Consider the following 25,451-nt stretch of genomic DNA (forward strand, 5'->3'; position numbering starts at 1 on the left):
CTTGTATTTTTGTTATATTACATTCTATTATAGTAATGACTAAATTGTCGCAATTTATAGCTATGTAAGGCACATATTAATGTTTGCTGTTTTTCTTATAACCCGTAAGTGCGCACGCGTAGTGGGGAACAGGATATTTCATATCAACAGAACGAAATCGAGCACAATCCATAAGTAGAACACTGCAATTCCTTAAACAATAAAAGTAAATTTTGGACCACGTATCAACAGCAAAATGTTTTAACATAACGCTTAGAAATATTTTAATTAATTTGATATATTATCTATTTTATAAAGAAGAGATAATAGAATAATATTACAATACAACTAACAGGCCAAAATAATGTAATTTAATTATTCGTGTTGGTATCAAAAATTAAACCGTGTATCGATTTACGTATGTGAATTTACTGTTTCGACAAATATAGGGCTGTGTTTTAAGGCGGACATACAATCGGCCCGCAGTCACTAAGTTTGGAAAAAGTATACAAAATTTCACCCAAAATTATTATTAGGCTATAAAGAACCAGCTATAACTGATAATTGGCATATCTTATTTGATTGCAGTTTCATCGATTCTGGCTATATCAAATAAACCACACACATAAAGTATGAATGTCATATTAAGCGTTTCGGTGGCTACTACTGCGGTTAGACCACACACAACGATAATACAGATTTGGATTAAAATTGGAAAATAATATTTCTGCTGATCTATAAAACATTCTATTAGAGCTGGAAATTGTCGTAGACGCGATTTAATTTTACTGGATGTGATATCCAGAAGAATGTTAAATGGAAACTGTACAATAATAAAGGGAAAACTAGATACATAGAAGAACACTGTAATTAAACAATTAAAATTTGGATAGAAGTAACTGAATCTAAAGCGTAGAAAAGTGATTCAAGATATTGCTGTTGTAATTAATTAATGAATCTTGCGATAGCTGCATACTCTTTTATTATTTCACCTTCTTGCATAACGTTTAATTGATTTCAGTCATGTTGCATTCGTTCTATAAGGTATCGAATCTGTGTTTATAATATTATGATTATTTATTAAATTTTTTTAAGTTTTAAATAAAATTAGTAATTACTATTTATATCTCTTATACGTTTCTTCACAAGTATCTGGATTTGATATCGAATTTCTTTACACGTCTTATGTTTAAGCAGAAAACATTATATTTGAACATACGAGTATAGCTTACCATTAGTCATGGGATGCTATACGTGTGGACACGTAGAAGCATATCTGGATTATATTTTGTTGTGATGAAAATCGTTAGCAAAAAGTGATATTTTTCACTGAAATCGTGTATACTTTTCGGTTAACATTAATTTTTTCAGTTAGAATAGTTTTAAAGAAGTTATTTAAATATGTATTGTACAAAGGAGAAATTTTGTTTAAATATTATTAAATCTATGATAATTTTATCTTCTTTATTATAATCTTATATTTATAACTAAAGAAAATATTTCCTTTTTAGTGAGAGCAATTGTAATTAAGTTTTTAGTAAATTTGTCATTATTTATTACATTATTTCTTGTTATACTATAATTTAACATTTGGAACAGAAAGAAATATTTATCTTTTAATGAGAATAACTACAGTATATTAATGTCTGATAAGAGTTTGAATTTTCGCGGAGATTTTTGTTCGTTGCCATGCGATATATGCGTCGCGGTTTTCTTTTGTCTCGGTCGTTCGTATTCGTTCCGTCTGTAGTAAAGGCTAGTTAGTCTCGATATGCCCCACAGTAAAGGCAGCGATTCACATTTTCGTCTTTATATTTTGTTCACCTTCTGTATAACAAGCCAATAGTATACTATCTGAATAAAGGCTTACTTTGTCACTTGCAAATGGAATAATCAGCTCTCGTTATTTGTTATGCATTGCATTCCCACAACAATGTCTTATACTAATAAAATAAAATTATTCTTATTAAATTATAAAAATAAATAAGACAAAATTTTGTTAACTTTTATCATAAATAGTACACAAAGAATGTGAAATAGAAAAAGATATTATCATACCTGAAATACTACGCCTGATGCAATCATTGTAAATATTATTATGATACGCCTGAAACTGCACTTTTGGTATGGTTACAAGGCAATGCATAGTAATAAAATTCGATAGATTATATAGTATTGGTTTACCGGGCAATTTTGCCATTCCTGTAAATGTTAAAACGCATTTGTGTCGAATTTCTTTCCACGAATTACCACTTAGGTTTGTCACGTTTGATTGTAAATTATAATTCACTCTTTCTGCGCATTCAAAATAATACGCTGATCTCTTGTAAAATTACAATAGCTTACTGGAGTCATGTAAATTATAGCTTTGGCATATATTTGGCCAGGGTCTGTATCTATAATCCTTTGGTGAACATTATTATTTGCAGGATTAACCCATTTTTTTTTCTTTACGTATGTGGGTGATATTTCTCTTTTACGTTTGATCGGCGCACGCGCAATTGCAAAGTCGTCTTCACACGTTTCCGACGTCTCTCCACTTCTATTCGAAACGAGAACGTTACAGTACTTTCTTTGCAACGTGCGTACTGAAATGTGTGCTGACGTCATTCAAGATTAACTAGAAAAACTATTGCACGATTGTTATAATTTAAACCGTGAATTGTGTACCATGCTTGGCGAGTACTGCAAAGACTTATGGTAGGTTAAAACGCTAAATTAGTGAGCTGTTATAAGTAACTGCATATATTGCATTATAACATAAATACACTTGAAACTCACTCAATGCAATGAAACATTTCCATTTAGTACTATTTCTGTTCAATTAAAATCCATTAAATTAATTTTTTTAAATTTAATTGTCAAAAAGTAAATATATTTTCTAAATATATAAAAATTGGTGATACTAATATTGTCACAAAGTAATAAATTATTTTTATTAACAGAATTGGGTTGATAATTTTAGTGCAAAAAGTATACGATATAAAAATTATAACATAAAAACACTTAAAACTCACGCTATGGAATGAAAAATTTCCATTTAGTACTTTTTCTGTTCAATCAAAATCCATTAAATTAATTTTTTCAATTTAATTGTCAAAAAGTAAATATATTTTCTAAATATATAAAAAATGGCGATACTGATATTGTCACAAAGTAATAAATCATTTTTATTAACAGAATTGGGTTTACAATTTTAGTGCAAAGTGTACGATATAAAAAAGCGATTACGTTTTCTTTTTTTACAAAGGCAGCTTTGTTGTTGTTAATGTTGAACTTTATTAATGGTGTATTAATAATTGTTATTATATTTTTACATTAAGCAAGAATTCACGAAACAAATGGCAATACATTCCGTAAATCTTCCTTTTTATTGGTACAATAAACAATAATAAATATATAACCTTATAAAATGTTCTCGTAGTATTATATTAGCATACATTTGCGATAGGTATACCAGAATTACTTTATTGTGACAACCTATATATTCGACTAACAATAACGATAAATTTTATTGTATGAAGATACTCACTGGGTGGAATACATTACCATAAAATACGACAGTGACATGCTTATAAGCTAAAATGATAATTGTATTCTTGGTAATTTAAAACACGAAAATGTTCGATAAAAGATTATTATTGATGCCGAGAATTTACCGTGGCAAATCCTTCTAATGACGGAATGAATAAGCCGCCGATCATTACTGTGCAATGTTGGATGCTTCTTTGCATTATAATCAGCAATAACTTTTGCACTTTCAACGGAACCATGTACCATTGTACGTTGTATCTATACGATATACCATTACAAAATAATGTAAGTGAAAGTTTTAATATACATATACAGGGTGTTCCGCATAAGGTGCCTATCCGCTCGTGTATACACTGTAAAACAAGTATGTAAAATTACATACATAATAAATGTAGCAAATACACTATTAATAACGGAAATATTTAAATTTATGTATTTTTACAAAAAAAATTTACTCCTTGTTGTGCAAATGCTTGTTTACACTTGGTGAAAAGTTATAACAAATTGTAAAATTTACACAATTAAAATCAAGCTTTCTTGTGTACATCGACTGCAGTTTACTTATTATATAGGGTAATAATTTTACCTACAAGGTGTAAATTTACTGACGTATGTAGATATACACCTTAAATAGATGGTCCCAATATTACTCACTATAATAAGTGTAATTTTACATGTAATTTTTTTACAGTGTAGGTCTCGTTAAACTGAACTGAAAAGTTCTATATCAGTGTGTAAACGACCATGTAAAATTTTGTGTTATTAATTAATAAAGATGTACGAATGAACGTGACTGCAATTCGGCTACATGAGCCAAATGCTAAGCACCTAATGTACCAGACAGCCTATATAAAATATATGACTAACAATAATTAACTCACGTTTTACGAAAGATATTGCTGCTATGATCGATCACCTCCTGTCCTAAATAATTGCAGAAGAACAGATACCAAAAATGACCAATAATGAACAGACTAGTTGATATTGTATCCTGATATTCATTGGTAGTTATCAGTCGAGAGAGCTACGATTACATAGATAATCAGTTTGCTTTGTGAAGAATGCAGAGCTTGTATCTACGAATACGATAGTATACGCAGGTGTCAAAGTCATAATATCTAACTAATTGTAAGATATGTTAATTTGCTCAGCGTTATCATTAAAACCATTAATATCAATGAAAATATATCAGTAATTACTTACGCGATATAGATTGAGGCTGAGTGATAGCACGGACAATGGTAATGCCATGAAATAAACCCATCTAAAATTCGCTTTTGACATTTCGATAAACCTTGAATAATAATGTGCGTAGAATGAATAGGTAGAAATAATTATTGTCGTACGCGTACTTATTGACGCAATTACATGCACAAAATTTAAAATTTTATATTTTACATCGATGCAAATTTATTAGAGAAATAAACAATTGAAGAGAAATCATGCTAGAGAATAAAAGGAAGTTTCTTTGTTAAATTACGGACTCGAGTGCTTTCCTGTGTACATCGACTGCACTAACTATTTCCTGACACATTATTGAGTTTTTTTCAGCAATAGATACTATATCTCGTGCCATACCTTTGTGCAATGCTTGCTCTATGCGACAGCTAAAAAATAATATAATTTATAAATGTTGCAAAAATTAGTCTCTTCTTAAAACGCTGTATTTACTTGGCTACTTCGAATAATCCACACGCGTGTTGAGCATATGACATAAAAAGTGTCTCAATGGCTATTAGTGTGGTCATACCACATATTACAATAATGAACACATATGACAAAAGCGGAATGAAATACTTTTGCTGATCTAGAAAAAACTCGACCTCAGCTGGAAGCTGCCACAAACGAGTTTCGTTTGCAGTCGTTTTGAAGTCCAGAACAAAATTTGCCAGAAGTTGTATCAAGATAAAGCCAAATATACTTGGATAGATGGACGCTGTAACAGTTAACAAGATTTTAATTCGTTACCGAATCTTGGAAAGTACGTTGGAAAATTATTCGAAATGTAGCTTACATATCGCAACTAATGTGATAAATTTTCCGAGAGCGGAATATTTTTTTATTATTTCAAGTTCACGCGCGTTGTTTAATTCATTCCAGTCGAAACGCACTCGTTGTATAAGACCTCGCATCTAAATTCATAAGATAATAATTTTTTTCTCAAAGGTTTCTTAAATAGGATTAATATCGAACATATACCTCCTCCATTTTGAAGCAAAGAAGAAATCTCAACAAATAAGTCAGGAATGGTATACTATACGCGAGGATCTTCAGAAGAAGATCTAAACTGTATTCTTTCGTGACGAAGGTTGTGAACTGAAAGTGATACTTTCTTTCAGCTATTTCCACATTTAATTCATTTTATTAATATTAATGACTTTTTGGCTAGAATAATTTTGTAGTGGTTTCGAGAAGAAGTTGTTTCAATATACATACATACACAAATGTGATAATTCTAATTAGCATTCAACATCACTGAATCCATCAGAACTTTATGCTATTGTAATTTTCTCACAGAGAATTTATTAAAATTAATGCCATTTATTAAAACTAATTTTGCGCTCAATTTTCGTGCATCACAGTTTTATTAATTTTATTATCAAACAATATTGAAGACACTTGGTTACAAATATAAGATTTACAGAGATTCATACCTGCAATACTACGCTGGATAAAAGCATTAGAGTCATTAGTGTTACTAGAATACACCTGAAATCAAATCTTTGATATGGCCATAGGCCAATACATTGTAATAGAATCCGATTAATAGCGTAATAACTATCCGCCGCGTGAGCCATTTCGGTGCAAGTGTTGCGATGTGTTTGTGCTCAAAGTCTCTTTAGAAATATCATTCCTTTATCTTCACTTGTAAACCTGTTCTTTTATAATTTCACATTTCCCACCTTTGTGTACTTGCAAATATCGTACAAATATTACACTAATGTCGAAATTACGATATTAGACTATTGAAATTACAAAATTGTAACTAACTTAAATTACAGTGTTAGGTTTTCCAAATTACATTACTGGCGATATTAAATCTATTTGTGAGTTACAGCGTTAGCTTATTTCTGACTAAAGCGTCTAAATATTTGAAATGCACATGTTATTACTGCAAAGTGTTTCTTTTTCTATTATCGTTACCCCTTATATTCGATCGACGCAAGCGCAATTGTAACGTCGTTTTCGCGTATTTTCATTGCCTCTTCAGTTCGATTCGAGACGTGACACGTTGCGGTACTGTTTTTTAGACATATATACAATACTATTGAAGGCTGCTATGCGATTATAATCATCAGAGTTTTGTAAGGTGTGTATCGGAATATCGGGTATTAGGTGACAAATGTCTTGACCATTGATTTAATATGTCTACGGTATGAAATTATGAATCAATAAATTATACTGTTAGAATTGAAACATACTTTTCATGTGTCTGAACTCTGATCTAGGTGATATTCTAACGTTTCAATTCATAGAACACAGATTTTATTATTTTTTGGCTTTCAAGCTTTCGCGGCTATTTATTATTTATTATTTGCATTATTGTGTTTAATTCCAACAAAAATGGTACTTTTTACGCAAACTGATTATAACATTTATCTTTTTCTAAAAATATTTCATCATTAATATTAGACCAACCAGGTAATCCTTACTTTAATAAAAATGTGATCAATTTATTTAATTATCTCTTTTTATGCTCTGAAAAGCGACACAATTCGAAAGCAATTTTCTTCTCTTTTGTTTGTTATACGAAAACATCAGAAAACTTTTTGTCGCATTTTCCGTGTGACATTTTTAATGATGTTAGTTGATGAAATAAATGGCAACGTGGAAACTGCATTCACCCAGTAAAATAAAAAAGGAAGGTAAATGCTGGCACATTTATTGTGAATGTAAAATTGCTGCTTGTAGAAATTTTCTTCTTCCGTACTTTATTTTCAGTATCTCATTTTTCGTGTAATATACATGTGTATATCCATGTTCAGTATATTCTCTTATATACGCACGGATGAGTCAAGACTTACCATTGTTTTCAACCTGAATAAACTATCATAAATTTATCTTAAATATCACGTCTTTGAATTCTAGAAGGTAGAAACAGGAGAACAGTTTTACAATTAAAACTATTAAATTAATATTTATATATTATATATTCTGGCATGCAATATGTGTGGTATGCTACAATTAATCTTAAGACACTGGTTCGATCATTGTTGCAGTGAATAATAATTTGTCGTTGTATGTGGTTTCATATTTTGATAATCTACCAGCACAAAGTGATTTTGAATGAAATTTTTGTCTGCGGTATTTATGGGAATTCTGTTTTTCAATATTGTAACGACAAAAAAACTGTGAAATAAGACAAAGAGCAGCTCACGACCTAAAATATAAATTATATTATATTCAAATTAATCGCATTAATAAAATTATCATATTCTTTTTATTATCCCTTTCAGTGCTATGAACGTGCGAAGACGTCCAGCAAATGGCACACTGTAAGTGTTATTTATGCGTGTAGTTTTAACAATATACAAAAGTATTCAGCGGATGCGCGCCATAGAGAATAAAATATTCCAAGATTCATTGTTCAAAAGTATTCAGTACTGAAAGGATTAATATAATATCGCAAATAATCGGTTCTTCATTTTTTTACTTTTTCTTATTATAATTTAACAAAAATAAAATTCGGACCATATTGTGCGTAAATTGCAAAGAGATACAGTTTAAAATTAATGGAATATATTTTTATATTTAAACTCTGATATTATGCCATTATATCGTACATAATAAAATTGGAGTATTATGCTTACCGTAGCAAAAAATTCAAGTGATGCGACGAATACGGTATGCAAAGTAAATTTACAACTTTTTACACTTCTTTGTATTATAAATTGTAGCAGTTTTTGTAGTGGAATAGGGACTGAATACCAAGGCAACTCGCATCTAATAATAATAATAATAAAATTTTGACGATTTTATTTTCAAACCAAATTTAATTCATCGTTTAATGCGAAATTTATAATTATTAAATATTTAACTTAATACAAACAAAATTAATAACTGTAAGTTTAATATTTGATAAGTATGCAATGAAATTATCGTACAATTATCTTAAATTTTCAGAGGTACTTAATCCACGAATATTTCATCTTAAAATTTGCAGAGGCACTTAATCCATGTACATTTCTTATTATAAAAATCATTCTCAATACCAGTATCACAAATTCGTCATTGCAAAATGCCATGACGTCAAAAATAAAAAATAAAAACAATTGTTCACTGAGAAAGAAAAAAATCATTCATTTAGAATGGTACTTACGTTTTGTAAAATATGTCAGCACTATGATTTGTTGCCACCTGCGCCAATAAATTATTCAAGAATATGTAAATAAAATGTATGGCGACAAGTACTCCAACCACAAATTGCTCTTCAAACTCTTTCTTGAATCCTGCTTGAACAAGCTAATATGCACAAAAAATGCTTTATATCACGAAATTTCAATTTTCTGCATTATATCCAACAATGCATCTTACAGCAAAAATACTTTTGATGAAAAAATTCAAATATTTGCGATAAAAAATGTAACTTTTTTAGTATGCGACAAATTGTGATTTTATCACCTTGTCATAATGCGATGCAATAATAATGTGCTATTCAGCTATGTAGTGAGGCGTAATAATAATACTTACGCGAAACAAGTTGATACTTAAAGAAGACGTGCCAAATACAAGCAAGAGAAAGTACGACGTTTCGAAGCAGGAATTAAAACAATAAAAAAACCTTTAATAATATTTGTACATTAATGAAATTCTTATAAAATATGTTTATAATCATATGTGTATCGTTCATTCTAATTGTTTCATTAGAATTGATTCTGCAATTCCCGGTTTTCCTACTCCGATTTTTTGTACAGTATATTATTAAAATGTCAGTAACATATTCGGGCTGTGCATAATGGCGGCGAGTAACTAAATATCACACTTTAATTTACATTGAAAGGCCTGTAAGGTAAGTTTTTCTACGTGGTAACATATTGAATGAGGTTAATATTTACGCATATAAATTATTTTCTTGATGAATATTCACAGTATACTAAAGGCCTTTCGACTAAAAGTGTGATATTTAGCTACAGCTGGCGCTACGCGCAGCGCTGGGTGTCACCGGCCACCACTGTGCACGGTCCAAATAGCATATTGCTACGTACTCCAGAGCTCTATTGTGAATGATTATTGCGTTGATTATATTTGTGTAATATATTTGATGTTTCTTCGAAATAGATATTTGCATTTTGCAATCAAACGCATGTTTTAAACGTAAGCTACAACAATAAAGTAGACATAGTAATAATTATATGTATGTAAATGCAATGAGATGTTGCGAAAAATTAACGTAAAATTAAAGTGTAAGTTTGTTTCTAGAGTTTCACTTTAATTTTACGTTAATCCAGTATGTTAAAAAAAACTCAATTTTTTAACATACACTTACTGAATCAATTTCTTTGTTTCAATCATTACCTGGTAATTCTGAATAATCCATTCATATGTTGTAGGTATACTAAACCCATAGTTTCTGTAGCCGCTATCGTAGTTGCTTCTACAGAAAGTGCTACCGCCATATGTACGAATATTAGAACAAAGTGTTCGTCTTGATCGAACAAAAGCGTGGCTAAACCCAAAAGTTTAAGCGGACGTGATTCGTTCAAGGGTATCACTGCATCAAGGAGTTTGGGTAATAGTTGTACAAATAAAAACAGACATACACTGAAAATGAGCCCTACTGAAAAAATTGATTAAATTGAAGAAGAAAGAAACTCATTACTTACTTATTGTTATAGTAATGTATCTATATTTTTTCTTTTAATTAAAGCTTTTAATGAAAAATGTAAAGTTTAGACGAAAAATGTAAATCTTAATATTCGTGTAACTATCGGCTTGATAAAAAGACTTTTTTACCTACTACTACAAAGGTCATCCATTTTCCGATGGTGTAATATCTCTTTAAAATTTTTAACTCCTCTTTGCACTGTATTAACTCCCAATGATATTTTGTTAGTTCTGTTAGCTGTTTTATCTATTTTTAATAATAATATATTAATTTTTTAATATATAATATCATTATTGTACACACAAGTTTTAGATATTTTAATTTCTTAAACAAAATAAGAAGAATAAGTATAGAAATATTTAAATAGTTGTACAAAGAATAATAAAAGTTGTAAATATCTTTCATGTAGAATATTTGAAATATTGTGTTGAAAGTCAATATAAAATCAATATAAAAAATGAGCCATATTTACAATATTTATGACAAATAACAATGTAACAAACTTACATCTTGAGCTTTTATACAGAATGTAGTATATTTTAAAGTGACAACTAGACAAGGTACAACAAATGATAACACTTGAAGCAAATTCTGTAAATTAGATGCGTTTGACATAATCCTTCCTATCTGCAATAATAGATTTTATCAACGAGAAAATCGTAATTATTTATAATTCTATTGTATATGTATGTAAGTATGTATTTTATGTTATATTTTACAAAAATATGCAATCTAAAATTAAAGAATGCTTAAGTATTTTAAAAAATCGTAGTTTATACAATTTTGTTCGAATGTCAGTCATTCCAAGAGATTGTCCATTTACACAAATGCAAAATTTTGTAAATTATTTAATAAAAGCTTTCATATTCAAATTATTCAAATATTTATATTGTTAAAATAAAAATAAAAACGAGATAAGAATACCTGCAGAAATATAGAAAATGAAATCAGTAGACCGAAAAATATTCTTTGAACCTTTCTGAACGATGTATTGTTATACGGCCATAGACCAAGTATGATTAACAGAGTTTGTTGGATTCTATAGTAACGTACGCTGATAGATTCCATCTTTTCTAGGAAAAGGCTGAAGCACGATTGCGCCGAAAGACGCAGAGAAAAATTGCAATTCTACTTACACATTCTGTTCATATTTTATTAAAGATTCTCGCTTCCTGCTATCAAATTATTGTCGCATTTCTATTTTATGCGATTATGCGAAATTACGATAATAATAGATAACAAATAGCAATAGGCAAGTTTATGTACCGCACTAGTGAAAAAAAAAGGTCGATAATGAGCCGATCGATACATTCCACTTTTCAGACGGTACTTCTGTAATTATCGTAATACCGTAATAGCGGCAAGGTAAAACTTGTTCCGCAAAAGTGTATAAATAAGTTGATAATATTGAAAGGGGAAAATTTTCTTTCTTTAGAAGTTGGCGCAGGCGCTTTCATCATTTTGCTAACGAACGTTCTTCAGTTCCGTTCGAGTGGTCGTAGACGTTACTTTAATCCTGCTGAACAGTTGAACGAATAGTGACCTTCTGCGTAACAAACGCAGATAATTCTCCATTCGAACCAAGTTGAATAGAAGAGTGACTGAGTACCGGGAGCAAGGTTATTGTCATTAATGTAATTTCAATAGGATTTTATCGAAGGATACATTGTTCAAATTCACCTTTCGCCTACTTTTTTTATAGATTACAAATTGTTAAATAATCAAACTTTTAACCTGATGATATACGTGTGTACATATACTTTTTTATTTATATAAAAGGAGAAAATTAATTTAACATTTTTACGTTTTTCTTTATTACAAAAATAAGTGAGCTATTTTAATTAAGCGTGTTTATTGTATAGGTGTTAGGAAAAATGTAACATAATGATTGACGTCATATTCGTTAAATAGTTTGAAATTAACACCACAGAATAAAAGAAAATTTTATTTGTGAAATAAATAATGCACACTATACATTGACTAGTAGCATTGTATAATTGAGAAAAAAAATAACAGTAAGCAACCTTCATAATTTTAAATGCAATTTCGAATTTTGATGATGTTATGTACGTGAAAAAAAAGTGGGATACTCGAATAATAAGACTAAAGAAAGAAAGGAAACTTCTTTCGATAACAACCATACAGTGTTCAGTTATAAACTAAATTTGTTAGGTAGATTGTATGTTTCAATAATCTCACATTTTTTCTTCTCAATGACATTATATTATAGTGTAATGCAGCTAAACAATATTTTTCCATTAGAGGATACGTGATATCGTTAATCGTATTAGCAAGATTCACTAGATCACAATCAGTTATAAGGTTCAAATCATAACAGTATGTAATAGTAAATAGCAAATGACATGAATATTATATAATTAAGAGCAAGAATAAATTCGTAGCTGGACAATACATATATTAGACAGATATAATAAGAAAAATAAGATGTACAAGGTATAACAGATATACAGGGTGTCTGGCGCAAGAGTGTCCTTACGCAAAATGATGGTAGATTGGATCAGACTGAGAAGAAAAGTTATGTACCATTTTACAAAATTCTTAATAGTTATTGAATAATTTACTAAAACGTCTGAGCGAATGAGCGCGTGGAAAGCCGGGCTTGCCGTTGCTAGATCTGGTATGCAAAGCATCTGACATGCCTTCCGAGCCCGGCCTATCGTTCTCTACGCGCTCATTCACTCACAATCAGACGTTTCGATAAATTATTTGATAACTATTGTGAATTTTGTAAAATGTCATATGACTTTTCTTCTTATTGTTAGTCTGACCCAATCCACCACCATTTTTCGTAAGGGCACGTATCAACACAGACACCCTGTATGACTGTTAAGATATCTTTAATAACGGTGTCTTTATTTAGCTATTTTATTCGTTGTCATCCCAAGCTTTATCTTAAAACATTACAGCAATCTGCCATCTCAATAAGTAGTGTTGTGATAAGTTATTGTTTCTTTGTTGAACAAAGAACAGTAAAATAAGAGAGTGACGTACTTGCAAGCTGGAATAAATAATTATTTTTTTATATTTGCTAAGCATCAGGATTATATTGTTTCAAAGAATTTTAATTACCATTGTGAAACCTTCTAACGATGGGCTATATAAGCCACCGACATCTACACGATAACTTTTTATAGTTTTCTGAATAATAAATAATATCTGCTTCTGTGTTCTCAAAGGTGCCTCGTACCACTGTATACTGCATCTTGAATTTCAAAAATGTTATTATAGCCACGTGTAGTGACGCATTATTTGCGTTACTTACATCTTTCTGTAAACATCAGCATCGTAATCTATAAATTTTTGTCCAGCGTAATTAGTTGCAAACATATAGACAAAATGGCATATTACCATTATAATAGATTTTATTAAATCTTCTACTGTACTCGACGTCGTTATTACTTGGAAGAGCTGGCGAAAAAAGATAATTATTAATATATTTACTCTTTATACTGTTGTACACTTTATCACTTTCATTTTTATTTTTTGATAAAAACAACTGCGTTACCAGAAATAGACTCACGCTCGATGAAGTTACTCCAAGCAATATTAAAGCCAAATAAGGTACCGCAAAAGTTGATTTGACAATTTCAGAAAATCTTAAAACATGTGAAATATATTTATAACAGATTGTAAATTCTCATCTTCCCTCTTGTAATAAAATAATTTAGAACTAGAGTCCAAATGCATTGATCTTTTATTAAAAAGTTAAAAATGTATATTTAATTTATGAGAAAACAAATGTTTAATTAAAATTAGTACTTTGTATCAATTTTAATTATAATGCACACTCGTATAAATCTTTAAAGCCAGGTATAAAACGCAATTATTTTAATTGAAATAAATATTCATCGATTGCTGTAAAATATGGAACATTGCGGCAAAAACATCGCAATTGGCGACCAAGAGTACGCACGCACTAGTACATTAACAAGACAGCAAAGCTGGTGATTATTAACATACAAAACAAGTTTTAAAATCGTGTAAATGTTTATTATATTGTGCAACACTAAAAGTTACTTAAGTAACAATGTCAAAATATTATAAATATAAAGTTATCAAAAGTTAATTATCTGCATTTTCTGAATAAAAATTAGTTGAAAGACGATATACGCAGGAATATAAATAGAACATTCAATAACTTGCATTTAAAAATCACCAGTGCTCCTAACATAAAAAAAATCGACGGTTAGACTCTTACTCAGAACGCGCTAACACGTCAAGATATTAGCATTTTTATTAATCTAAGACTAATAAGAATACGACTAATTATTCTATACGCATCTATACGACTAACATGCGTATTCTTATTAGTCTTGGATTAATAAAGAGGTTAATATCTCGACTCATCAGCGCGCTAACATCGTTGTAAACACGTTCTGAATATGGGTCTTAGAAGATGCGTACTTTTACCAGCCCTTACCCTAAATACATATAGGTAACAAAAAATTTTATCAACATATGTTAACAAAATGCAAAACTTATATCAATATGTGACTTCAGAGTGTATATTATGATACTGACTGAATTGCCCTCCTGTGACTATTTACAGCAGTTATTATATTGTCGTGAAAGGGGCAATGCTTTCCCATGAAAGTATTCGATTCACTTTTATCGATTATACGCTCCATACGATAACTATAGAAACAAAAACGTAAACTAAAAGCAATGCCGTGCATCTGTACGGCTGAAAGGATATGCAATGTTTACCTAGTTATTTTAAACATGCCAAATGCGTGTATGGCAAGTGATAAACAAAATGATTCGGTAGACAGGATTGTCATTGCGGCAAAGAAAAGTCCTACGTCTAAGTGAAATTGAATTGTGTGATAATATTTCTCTGGATCGAGAAAATATTCAACTTCAAATAACAACTCGACATGCCGAGATTCATTTAATGGCACTATGATGTCAAGGAAACTTGGCACATACTGAATGCACATAACCACGATTAAAGATACGTAAATCAATGCTGAAATTATTGAACAATGAAAAGTAAATTTTTAGTACAAGACTTGACGCTATTATCGGTATTAGGATACTTTTATACATGATTATACGTATATATTCAATAAAATTATCTTTAAAATTGAAATTAAAAGATATTACTAGTAAATAATGTTATTATATATTCATTAACACGATGAATGCTGCCATTGGTCATTGGTGAGTGACGTTGACCGACGCTACCAAACTAAACAAATATCAAACTCGTAAAAAAATATTTGTAATTCTGTAAATATAATTAATATTGAAATAATAATCTACAGTTATTAAGTTACTAAACATAATAATTTTATATAATAATATTATGTTATACATATGTATGTATATACTTTCGTAAGGCGAAACAAGGGGCAAGTCATGACGTCTTGATAAGGAAAATCTGATCAGGCCATTTTAATTCTCGACGTTACATTTACGGTCAGGGCCCTATCAGGGCTGCCTGATGAGTGCCCGATCAAGTATTAAGGCATTCTTATCAAGTATTAGGCCCCTACCAGGACCCTACTAAAATTTCTGCTCGAGTGGAATAAATGCCAACGATTTATTGGTTTAGTTTGAATCTGGATCTTCAGTTTTTTAGAGCAGCACACATTTTTCTGTGCCACAATCGCCACATGGAACTATACAATAGTAAAAATTTTATTTGCCAGAAAAGCAAATTAGGTCCGGCATTCAACGTGTTAAATGTATCAAAATTTTTATTAGTATAAATATTCATTTACTTGCTATACTTGCAGTGAATAGTCGTGCCGCTTTTGCATATTGATGAATTATTTCAAGTTCGTAATTATCTCTCAAAGCGTTCCAATCATTTTGAATTTGTAGCATTAATTCTGTTATCTGTTATTGGTAATAGATGTGAGAGAGAGAGAGAGAGAGAATATAATTTCTTATTACAATGTCTTACATGTAAAGAGAAAATTTGTGTAAAATTTAAAATTTTTCTGTGCTTGGTTTTGCAATTAGCCAATCAAATCTCAATATACATATATCGCTAAAGATGTATGAGTTTCTAAAATTATCAGGTAACTAGTAAATGTTTAATTCAAATGTTATCAAATTGAGTCCAATTTGAGTTAAGTTGACAAACAATTTCGAATAATAATCAGATAATGATAAAAAATAATTTAGTTACCCATAATTATTGAATTTGAATCAATTTGACTCAAATATAATTTGACCCAAGTCGATTCCAACTTTATGAATTCTCACACACCTGTTTATCGTCATTTGTTATTATTTTTCACATTGGTTCTATGTTAGATTTTCTTTCAAGAAAAAAATGTTAGGAAGAGTATATGTATAAGTTGTATATATCAAAGCTTCTATGTTTTTAATCAGTATACATTATTGCTATTTGGAAAAGCTTACAATTCATAACTCCTTCTTTCCTTAATTGTTCTCAAAATAAATTTAAAGTTTTTTATGACATTGACATGACACAATAATTTATAAAAATTGTTAATATATAATATTTTTACTTACATTTTCTGCAACTACATAAAAAGTAATATATTTTACAGTAAATAACATGAATGGCAAAGCGGTTGCTAAAATTCTTATGATGAGATCCACATCGTTTGTCGCCATAATTATTTTTGTTAACTAAAAATTATAGACTTATTTAGATACTCTACATATAAGTATAAAAGATACTTAAATAAAACAATTAGAAATAAATACCTATGTAAATTATCATACCTGAGGAAATGTTACTGATATTAGAATAAATGATAACACAACGAACTGGATTTGCCTCAACGTAATATAACGATGCGGCCATAAGCCAATAGTTGACAGTAAAATACGATTCAGATTATAGTAACGGTCACCGTTGAAGTCCATTTCTTATAACACTAGAAATATCTCTGTTCTCCAAGTTTATGTAGTGCTTTGATCAGTTGCACATGTAATTCAATACTAATTTTAATGTTTGTCTCTTTTAATATTTCATAGTGTATTGCAAGAAAATATTTCGCACCATAAATTACGGTGTTATTTTAACATTATTTATAATAGCCAAGTAAGAAAGAAAATAACTCTAATTTCTTTCAACGGTAAGCCTGAGTTCTGCTGTGCATAGATCAATGGTAAATTATTAAAATGACGTCCGGCTGTTCAACCATGTGTTGTTCTCACGAGATAATATCACAAATATTTCCTTTTTTTTACATTTTGTTTTGACGCAAGCGCAATTCGTTTGTGGCATTAATCTATAAGGGCGAGAATTTAGTCTTCTTCAAACAGTCAACGAGAGTACTACAGAAAATAAGTTGCTTGATAATATTCGATATTATATACAACTAATCTAATAGAAGTATAAATAAAATCAAACGTATAATATTTCAAATTTAAAAGTAATATTTTGAAAATAGATTAAAAGAATTACGCTTGAAGAATTATTTAAAAAAAGGTAGTTTATTAAGTTATCATTATTATCATTATAACAGTTTCTGTTATAGTCCTCAAATACACTTTATTTTAATAGAATTTATTTCCTTAATCGGACTAGTATAGCTTTGTAATCTTAAATAAGATTAAAATTGTGTGCCTAAAACTTAATTTCAATAAATCGGAAAATCTTATAGAGTAAAACATTTTACGTTATTATTTCTATAACAGATTAGATATGATGCATAATTAAAAAAAATTTTTTTGCACTAAATTAAAAATATGAAACATTTAGACACTAACACCCTGTCACGACTCTTAGTCCTTTGTTCCTTTAAATTTGTGTTTATCCCCCTCCCCCTCCACACACACACACACACGCACACACATATTTGAGCTATACGAATTTTTATTAATGTATTTTTAAAACATTTTGAGATATAGTATAAACTAAGTTTAATTCCATGCATCCACAATTATATTTCCATAGCAATTTGAAATAAATATTGTATTCATCAATATATGCCCGTAACTATGATAAAAACATGTTTAATCTTCCAGACTACTCTTTTAATTAATAAATTATGAAGCATACATTATTAATATAATATTAAGTGTCTCTTTTAAATATATGTATAATTCTTAATTAATCTAGAAAAGACTATTAATACAAATTTATTTAAATACTGTTGTACTATTAACATATGTATGTATTAGTTTCTTTTAAGTAGTATTGGTATGTATGTATAATAGTCTCTTTTAAAAATATGTATCTACTTAATAGTGCAATTTCAATGATTTATTATTTACATTATAACAACAGTTGCACGTAATGTGTATTTTAACAATAAACAGAAATAGTAAAATGAATAAATAAAGAAAATTAAAAAACACGTTTTAAAATCTAAATTCTGTTTATTACATATTTAAGTTTACTACTTATATTGTTAATGTACACTTTATTTGCTACTTAATACCTACCAAAACAATAATCAAATTTACCAAAATAATAATAAAATAATTTTTTATTTTAAACGTTATACGGAGGAGTGGAGAACCATAAAATAAGAAACCGACATACTCAAAGCCTAAAACAAAAATATTTGTTAAACTCATTTTTGTGATAATTAACATATTTTATGATAATTATACACAACTTACTGTTGCCAAACCTTCCAAGCAAGGACTAAACATTCCACCTGCATCTACCTTATAACATTTTGTAGTTTTTTGTATCAGAAAGAGTACCAATTTTTGTGTTTTCAATGAAGCATTGTACCATTTCGTATTGCATCTATGCATAAAATGCATTAAACAAATAATATAATACACAAATAATATCACATGATTTAAAAAATCAATGTAAAGTGTTGCAAAAAATATTATATAATAATAGTAATCGAGAAACTTACATCGCACGATAGACATCCGTATCACAATTTATAAATTCTTGCCCAGCATAATTAGCTAAAGCTAAACCCGTAATAGTTAAAATTATACATGCACTATATTTCACAACGCTCACTATTTCTTTTTCCATCATTATTATTCGAGATAGCTGTAAGTAATAAAATGTCAATTGTTTAATCTTTTCCTGACCAAATTTATGTTAAGTTGTCTAAGTTGAGTTATTGAGTTTTCTAAAATAATTTTTTTTTCAGTAAGAGTTAAATCCCCCCTTTCTCATTTAGTTTTGTAAAATTTAAAAAAATTAATTTTTTAATAACTTTTAAACATAGTGATTGAGCATAAGTGACTATTTCTTTAGTTATACATGTCCCCGCCATACGGTAACACATTTTGTTGTATAAATGAGACACTAGCATCCCAAGAAGCAACAGAGGAAGCAAAAATGTAGGATTTACATGTCTCAGTGGTCATAAAAGAGTTAAAGATAATTTGCTGCTTTTGGGAACAGATATTTTAAGAAATTAATGAAAAAATAATTAAATTTTATTTAAATAAAACTTCATAACTCAAATGCCGCATTACTCACGTTAGATAAACCCACGCCTGCTGAACACACACACCCCATAAACAAGATTAAGTACATCGGCCCAAAACTTTCTTTTAATAATTCAGAAAATCTTACGGAATAAAACATTTTTAATTATTATCTCATTATTGTACTGTAAAAAATCATTAAAAACTTCTTAAAAATATTAATTAAACTTTGTAACACAAAATAAATAAAAATCTATGCAAAAGCCATTTAAACTCGAGTTAAAAAAAATTATGTTAACCAATGTGTTCGTGTACCTAATTATGATTTTAAACATTACTTCAGATTTGTGCCAATATTACTTATATAAGTTGTAATTTTAATTATAAATAAGGTACAAACTCGATTGCTCTTCTATGGAAGTCCACTGCAGCAATTATTTTATTACAAGATATGGCATATTCTTTATTTAGACATATGTCCCTCTGTCGATTAATTCCGATTAATATATTTTTCATACGATAACTAGAAGGATTTAATTGTAAACTTAATGCACGAAACACAATATAATGTGTATTTAATAAATTAAAATTATTTTTTGCAAAATCATCTTTAGACATCTTAAATCAAGACACAAAAAATGAAAAAATTCGGTAAATATGACACTTGGAATAGTTTACTTGTAAGCAAATAAATATAACAAATAATTTATAAATAATATTCTACAAATGAGTGTTAAGAATAACCATAAAAAATACTTTATATACCTGTACCTAAACAAAATAAAGAGAATACTAATTTAAAAATGCAGTTATTAAATTTAATAATGCTATTAATAAATAAAAGAAGCAAATTACTTTGAAATTTAAAAAGAATTATTTAAAAACACTTAGTACAAAGCTGAACGTATTTACCTAGCAATGTTAAATAATCCGAAAGCATGTAATGCGTTTGCTAATGAGAAAGACTCAGTAGCTATAGCACTGGTCGCTATAAAAAATAGTCCCATAAGTACGTGTATTGTTAAGATATAAAAGTACTTCTGCTGATCGATAAAATATTCCGCTGGAAAAATAAGTTCACGCGGACGAGATTCATTTAAAGGCATTACGATATCGAGTAAGACTGAGGTACATTGTAGAAAGATGTATAAGGAAATAACGGTATAAGACAATACTGAAATGATTAAAGTATCATTAATTTAATTGCGTAATATTAACTATTTTATTTAGTAATTAACTTCTCGTTTAATACTTACCTATTATAAATATTGTAAATACTTTTCCGCGGTTTTCGTGTTTACATATTATTTCGATTTCTTGGTTATCTTTCAAAGCATCCCAGTTATTTCGAACACGATCCCGGAATTCTTTAATCTACTAATAAGTACAATACGTTTCGCTGTTCTATATTAATTTATTTCTACTTAAATAGCTTTTGGACTTACATTTTTTAAAATGGCATAAAATGAAATATATTTTGCACAAAGCATTACGAAAATGATATTATAACAAAACATATTTAGAAAAAGGTCAAGGCTGTATTCTGAGATAAGTAATTTTAACAGCTGAAAAGATCATGTTCTGTAATAACCGAAACGATATATAAAATACAAAGTATAGCATAAGAAAATTAAATATCACTAAAATATTCGATAATATCAAAAATAGGATTTATATTCATATCAGCGCAATATCACTGTAGTGAAATATTATATTCGAAGACTTACGTTATATAAAACTGTATAATAAGAATGCAAATTAAATAATTAAACAGATACCTGAGGACTTATAAACGATATGATTATTAGTAAGGACAATAGGAAACGGAAATGCCTAACTTTGAAATCATCATATGGCCAAAGGCCAATTGCTGATAGCACTACACGATTTAATTTAAAATACGAATCTTCTGGAAACTCCATTTTATACAACAGTTGAAATACTACTGTGAGCACTTGGGTAGTTTTCTTATATCAATTTTTCTGATAATTTTTCCATTTATTAGACGTTTTTGTAATGTGCGCATGCCAACAATACAATTCAGATAGAAAACAATTTAAAGTCGAGAATTCTCAAAATGATTGAATTATGTAAATAAATGGAGATAAGATAATAAGAGGAAGTAAGAAAATGCGCACCTCCAGAGGGAAACTATGTCTATTTAGATATTATAGCCTATTAACGATAACGGTGATAGATAATAACTAGTAAATTGTTATAATTCGCGTCTGCGCGTAGTACATATCACTATTTTCTATGGTATTACTCTTGTGGCAGACGAAAGCGCAACATACAATGCAGTGTTACTTTATCCGGGCTGATACATTTCTGCGTCAGATAGTAAAAGATACATTGTGATATTGCGATTAAAATATTTCGCGTTTATGAAATATTCTATGTCGAAAAATTTGTTACCGTTATTGGACCTTTAAGTTTTTTAAATATGTATTACAAAATAAAAATATCAAATTTAATATCCATCAAATGGACATTACCTACAAGTCAGATTGCAATGTAGAATATAAAGCAGTTTCTTGAAATTCCAATGTTTTAAATAATGTTATTTGTTATACTGTTCTAAAACTATTAACATAATTTATAGACTTATTTTTATGTAGGATAAACGATGAAGCAATTAAGAATAAAAAATTGTGAACATCGCTACAATTTGCAGGAATAATACTATCCCATATATTAGCTTAAGAATTATCATATTTTTCGATGTCTTTGTTACGGCCTCAATTTGTTATTCTCAAGTTCTTTAGCTTTGGTGAGTTGGGCTAGTTTTGGTAAGTTCACTTTGGTTATTGTATCAAGAATAAATTGAGCTGATCAATAGAGAGAGATGTGCCTAAACAGAGAATATGCTGAGAATAAAAGAATTGCTGCAGTGAACTTCCAAAGAAGAACGATCGAGTTTGTACCTTATCTATAATTAAAATTGCAACTTATATAATTTAGTGGCATAAACGTTTCTTTCTTTTTTGATCATATTACAAATTATAAACATCAGCACCATTTTTTTCTTGCATTTTCTTGTAAAAATGATATGGTATTAATCCATTCAATTACATTATGAACAGTTATTTCTTCAATTTATAGGCCACATTTTTTAATAATAAATTGTAAATAACAAATTTTTGAAATTTATATTATTAATATAATATTCAGTATACATATATCTAATAGTAATCGTTTAAAAATATGTACCTACTTGTAATATTGCAATTTTAACGATTTATTATTTACCTTAAGAAGACAATTGCACATAATATGTATTAGTACAATGAATAAAATGGTAAAATGTGAGTTAATTAAGATAACTGGAACACATTTTTTTTAAATTTTAATTCTGCTTCCAATTTATTTAAATCTAGTAATTGTGTTCGTAATATACATTTTATATGTTACTTAATATTTACTTTTCCGAAACACTAATAGTATTTTATTTTTAATATTAAAATGTGGAGCGAAGAACCATAAAATAAGAAACCGACATACTCACAGCCTAAAACAAAAATATTTTTTAAACTAATTCATATGATGGTTGCATATACTTACTGTAGTCAAACCTTCCAAGCAAGGACTGAACATACCACCCGCATCCACCTTATAACATTTTGTAGTCTTTTGTATCAAAAAAAGTATCAATTTTTGTGTTTTCAATGAGGCATTATACCATTTCATATTGCATCTATGTTGTTGCACATAGTAAACATATAATATAATACAAAAATAAAATGTTGTAAACAATATTTTATACATAACAACAGCAATCGAGAAACTTACATCGTACGATATACATGCGTATCAGAATTTATAAATTCTTGCCCAGCATAATTAGCTAGAGTTAAACACGTAAGACTTAAGATTATACATAAAACATATTTTATAATAAAAAATATTTCTTTTTCCATTATTAGTAACCGAGATATCTGTAAGAAGTAGAGGGTCAATTGTATTATCCTTTCATAACCGAGATGCATTTTGTTAAGTTTTTATGTTTATATAATGTTCTTTCAGAATAATTTAATACATGCTAAATCATTTAGTTTTCTAAAAATTTTATTTAATTACAACTTTTAAACACAGTGATTCATTGCAAACGAAAGTTTTTCAGATATAAACATTCATATTCCCCGCCACATAGTAGCATATATTATACATATGTGTATAAACGAGCCACTACAATCTCAATAAGTAACCAAAAGAACAAAGGGTAAATAGGGATTTAATATGTTTATCCTAATAGTTATAAAAGAATTAAAAAACTTAATGTGTTCGAGAACAGATTTGCTGAGCAATTGATAAAAAGTATGATTAAAATTAGTATAAATAAAACGTCCTGACTTAATTGCCGTGTTACTCACAGTAGATAAATTCACACCTATAGAACACACACATCCCACAAACATGGCTAAATACATCCGCCCAAAACTTCCTTTTAATAATTCAGAAAATCTAACAAAATAAAACACTGTTATTTATTATTTTATTATTATACTGTAAAAAATCGTAAACTTCTTAAAAACGTTAATTAAACCTTGCATAATAAAATAAATAAAAATTTATGGATGCGCAAAATTGCATTAAGTCTTCAGTTTAAAGTAAAAATTGTGTCGGCCAATGTATTTATAATTATGATTTTACTTCTGATATTTGCCATTATTCCTTATGTATAATATAATTTTAATAAGGTATGTACAAACTCGATCGCTCTTTTATGGAAGTCCACTGCAGCAATTATTTTATTACAAGATCTAGCATATTCTTTATTTAGGCACATGTCTGTCCGATTAATTCCGTCTAATACTTTTTTCATACGATAACTATAAAGATTAATTTTAAAATTAATGGACATAACACAGTATAATGTATTTAATAAATTAAAATTATATACAATTATAAATAATAAAAGTTGCAAGATTTTATCAAATACTAAGTGTAGCACGTTGTAAACATAAGTAATAAAACTAAATAAAACAAGAATTTAAAGAAAAATCCGAATGTAACACATACACAATAATTGATTTAATTTAAGTGAATAAATAAAACAAGTAATTTATAAATAATGTCCTACAAATAAATATAAACGATAACTATAAAAGAGTACCTATTGTATGAGTAAAAAGGAGATAAAATATTAATTACAAAATATAGCTATCAAGTTTAATAAAATTTAACGAATGAAAAACAATTATTTTAAAAAGGAATCAGGTATGAGCTGAAGTGTTTACCTTGCAATTTTAAATAATCCGAAAGCGTGTAATGCGTTCGCTAATGAGAATGATTCAGTAGCTATACCAGTGGTTCCTATAACAAGCAGTCCCAGAGATACATGTATTGTTATGACATAAAAGTATTTCTGTTGATCGATGAAATATTCCGCTGGAAAAAGAAGTTCACGCGGACCAGATTCATTTAAAGATATTGCAATATTGAGTAAGACTGATATACAGGGTGCTACGCAAGACTTTGACGTCCGGTCATGGGAAGGTAGAGGGGACTAAGACAAACAGAAAAGTATTGTACTATTTTGCGCTTGGACGAATAGTTATCGAGATACGAAATTTTAAAAATCGCCGTATTAGCCCAACCTACTGGCGAATGTAAGCGCGCGGTGAGGTGACCGGCCTAGCGGCCCCGCTCGAGGCGGTGTTCGGCGAGGAATAGAATGGCGGTGCGGGGCGAGGAGTAGGGAGGCGAGGCGCGCCGCTGCCCGTCCGCCGCTTACGCGACCGCTCGCACGTCT

The 25,451-nt window shown here is 29.1% G+C and overlaps 5 protein-coding genes across 14 annotated transcripts in view; all 5 read right to left on the reverse strand.

Annotated features, from left to right (window-relative positions):
* Positions 1–1,823: 1,823 nt before the first annotated feature.
* On the reverse strand, positions 1,824–6,606 carry LOC105558309. Of its 7 annotated transcripts, XR_001008660.1 has the most exons (12): positions 6,168–6,606; positions 5,713–5,829; positions 5,528–5,645; positions 5,185–5,449; positions 4,998–5,120; positions 4,717–4,807; positions 4,395–4,537; positions 3,639–3,771; positions 3,512–3,558; positions 2,326–2,608; positions 2,038–2,181; positions 1,824–1,922 (listed from the first exon to the last, which is right to left on the reverse strand). XR_001008660.1 is itself a non-coding variant. In XM_012005909.1 (10 exons), exons 1-10 carry the CDS (start codon positions 6,309–6,311, stop codon positions 2,596–2,598), a joined length of 1,194 nt encoding a protein of 397 aa, XP_011861299.1. In that variant the 5' UTR covers positions 6,312–6,606; the 3' UTR covers positions 1,999–2,595. The 7 variants fall into 7 exon arrangements, 3 of the variants coding, with proteins under 3 accessions (XP_011861299.1, XP_011861300.1, XP_011861301.1); XR_001008662.1 differs by having other exon boundaries at positions 2,038–2,608; positions 5,092–5,120; positions 5,337–5,449; XR_001008661.1 differs by having other exon boundaries at positions 2,038–2,608; positions 4,430–4,537.
* Positions 6,607–7,391: 785 nt separating this feature from the next.
* Positions 7,392–11,014, reverse strand: LOC105558311. Of its 2 annotated transcripts, XM_012005914.1 has the most exons (8): positions 10,847–11,014; positions 10,468–10,585; positions 10,030–10,291; positions 9,720–9,833; positions 9,205–9,295; positions 8,834–8,976; positions 8,325–8,457; positions 7,392–7,894 (listed from the first exon to the last, which is right to left on the reverse strand). In XM_012005914.1, exons 1-8 carry the CDS (start codon positions 10,952–10,954, stop codon positions 7,841–7,843), a joined length of 1,023 nt encoding a protein of 340 aa, XP_011861304.1. In that variant the 5' UTR covers positions 10,955–11,014; the 3' UTR covers positions 7,392–7,840. The 2 variants fall into 2 exon arrangements, with proteins under 2 accessions (XP_011861304.1, XP_011861302.1); XM_012005912.1 differs by lacking the exon at positions 7,392–7,894 and having other exon boundaries at positions 7,994–8,457; positions 10,030–10,288.
* A 2,121-nt stretch (positions 11,015–13,135) lies between these two features.
* Positions 13,136–17,314, reverse strand: LOC105558312 (odorant receptor 63a-like). Of its 3 annotated transcripts, none has more exons than XM_012005916.1 (9): positions 17,066–17,314; positions 16,850–16,969; positions 16,087–16,204; positions 15,068–15,329; positions 14,882–14,995; positions 13,881–13,956; positions 13,623–13,768; positions 13,430–13,562; positions 13,136–13,358 (listed from the first exon to the last, which is right to left on the reverse strand). In XM_012005916.1, the coding sequence occupies exons 1-9, from the start codon at positions 17,207–17,209 to the stop codon at positions 13,302–13,304; spliced, it is 1,170 nt and encodes a 389-aa protein (XP_011861306.1). In that variant the 5' UTR covers positions 17,210–17,314; the 3' UTR covers positions 13,136–13,301. The 3 variants fall into 3 exon arrangements, with proteins under 3 accessions (XP_011861306.1, XP_011861305.1, XP_011861307.1); XM_012005915.1 differs by having other exon boundaries at positions 13,866–13,956; XM_012005917.1 differs by lacking the exon at positions 14,882–14,995 and having other exon boundaries at positions 13,866–13,956.
* Positions 17,315–18,688: 1,374 nt separating this feature from the next.
* LOC105558313 (odorant receptor 63a-like) lies at positions 18,689–22,458 on the reverse strand. The gene is made up of 9 exons (XM_012005918.1): positions 21,478–22,458; positions 21,145–21,264; positions 20,956–21,073; positions 20,612–20,873; positions 20,100–20,222; positions 19,752–19,842; positions 19,168–19,313; positions 18,917–19,049; positions 18,689–18,843 (listed from the first exon to the last, which is right to left on the reverse strand). The coding sequence occupies exons 1-9, from the start codon at positions 21,619–21,621 to the stop codon at positions 18,793–18,795; spliced, it is 1,188 nt and encodes a 395-aa protein (XP_011861308.1). The 5' UTR covers positions 21,622–22,458; the 3' UTR covers positions 18,689–18,792.
* A 698-nt stretch (positions 22,459–23,156) lies between these two features.
* The window catches only part of LOC105558327 (odorant receptor 63a-like), a 4,301-nt gene continuing 2,006 nt past the window's right edge, over positions 23,157–25,451 (reverse strand). The window contains exons 4-9 of the mRNA XM_012005938.1: positions 24,937–25,155; positions 24,409–24,528; positions 24,070–24,160; positions 23,489–23,634; positions 23,261–23,393; positions 23,157–23,207 (exon numbers count right to left, since the gene is read on the reverse strand). Of these exons, the coding sequence (XP_011861328.1) occupies positions 23,157–23,207; positions 23,261–23,393; positions 23,489–23,634; positions 24,070–24,160; positions 24,409–24,528; positions 24,937–25,155 (760 nt within the window). The remainder of the gene's footprint in view (positions 23,208–23,260; positions 23,394–23,488; positions 23,635–24,069; positions 24,161–24,408; positions 24,529–24,936; positions 25,156–25,451) is intronic.

This window comes from Vollenhovia emeryi, unplaced genomic scaffold (genome assembly GCF_000949405.1).
Source record: "Vollenhovia emeryi isolate VEMERY1.0 unplaced genomic scaffold, V.emery_V1.0 DF939355.1, whole genome shotgun sequence".
Taxonomy (NCBI): Eukaryota; Metazoa; Arthropoda; class Insecta; order Hymenoptera; family Formicidae; genus Vollenhovia; species Vollenhovia emeryi.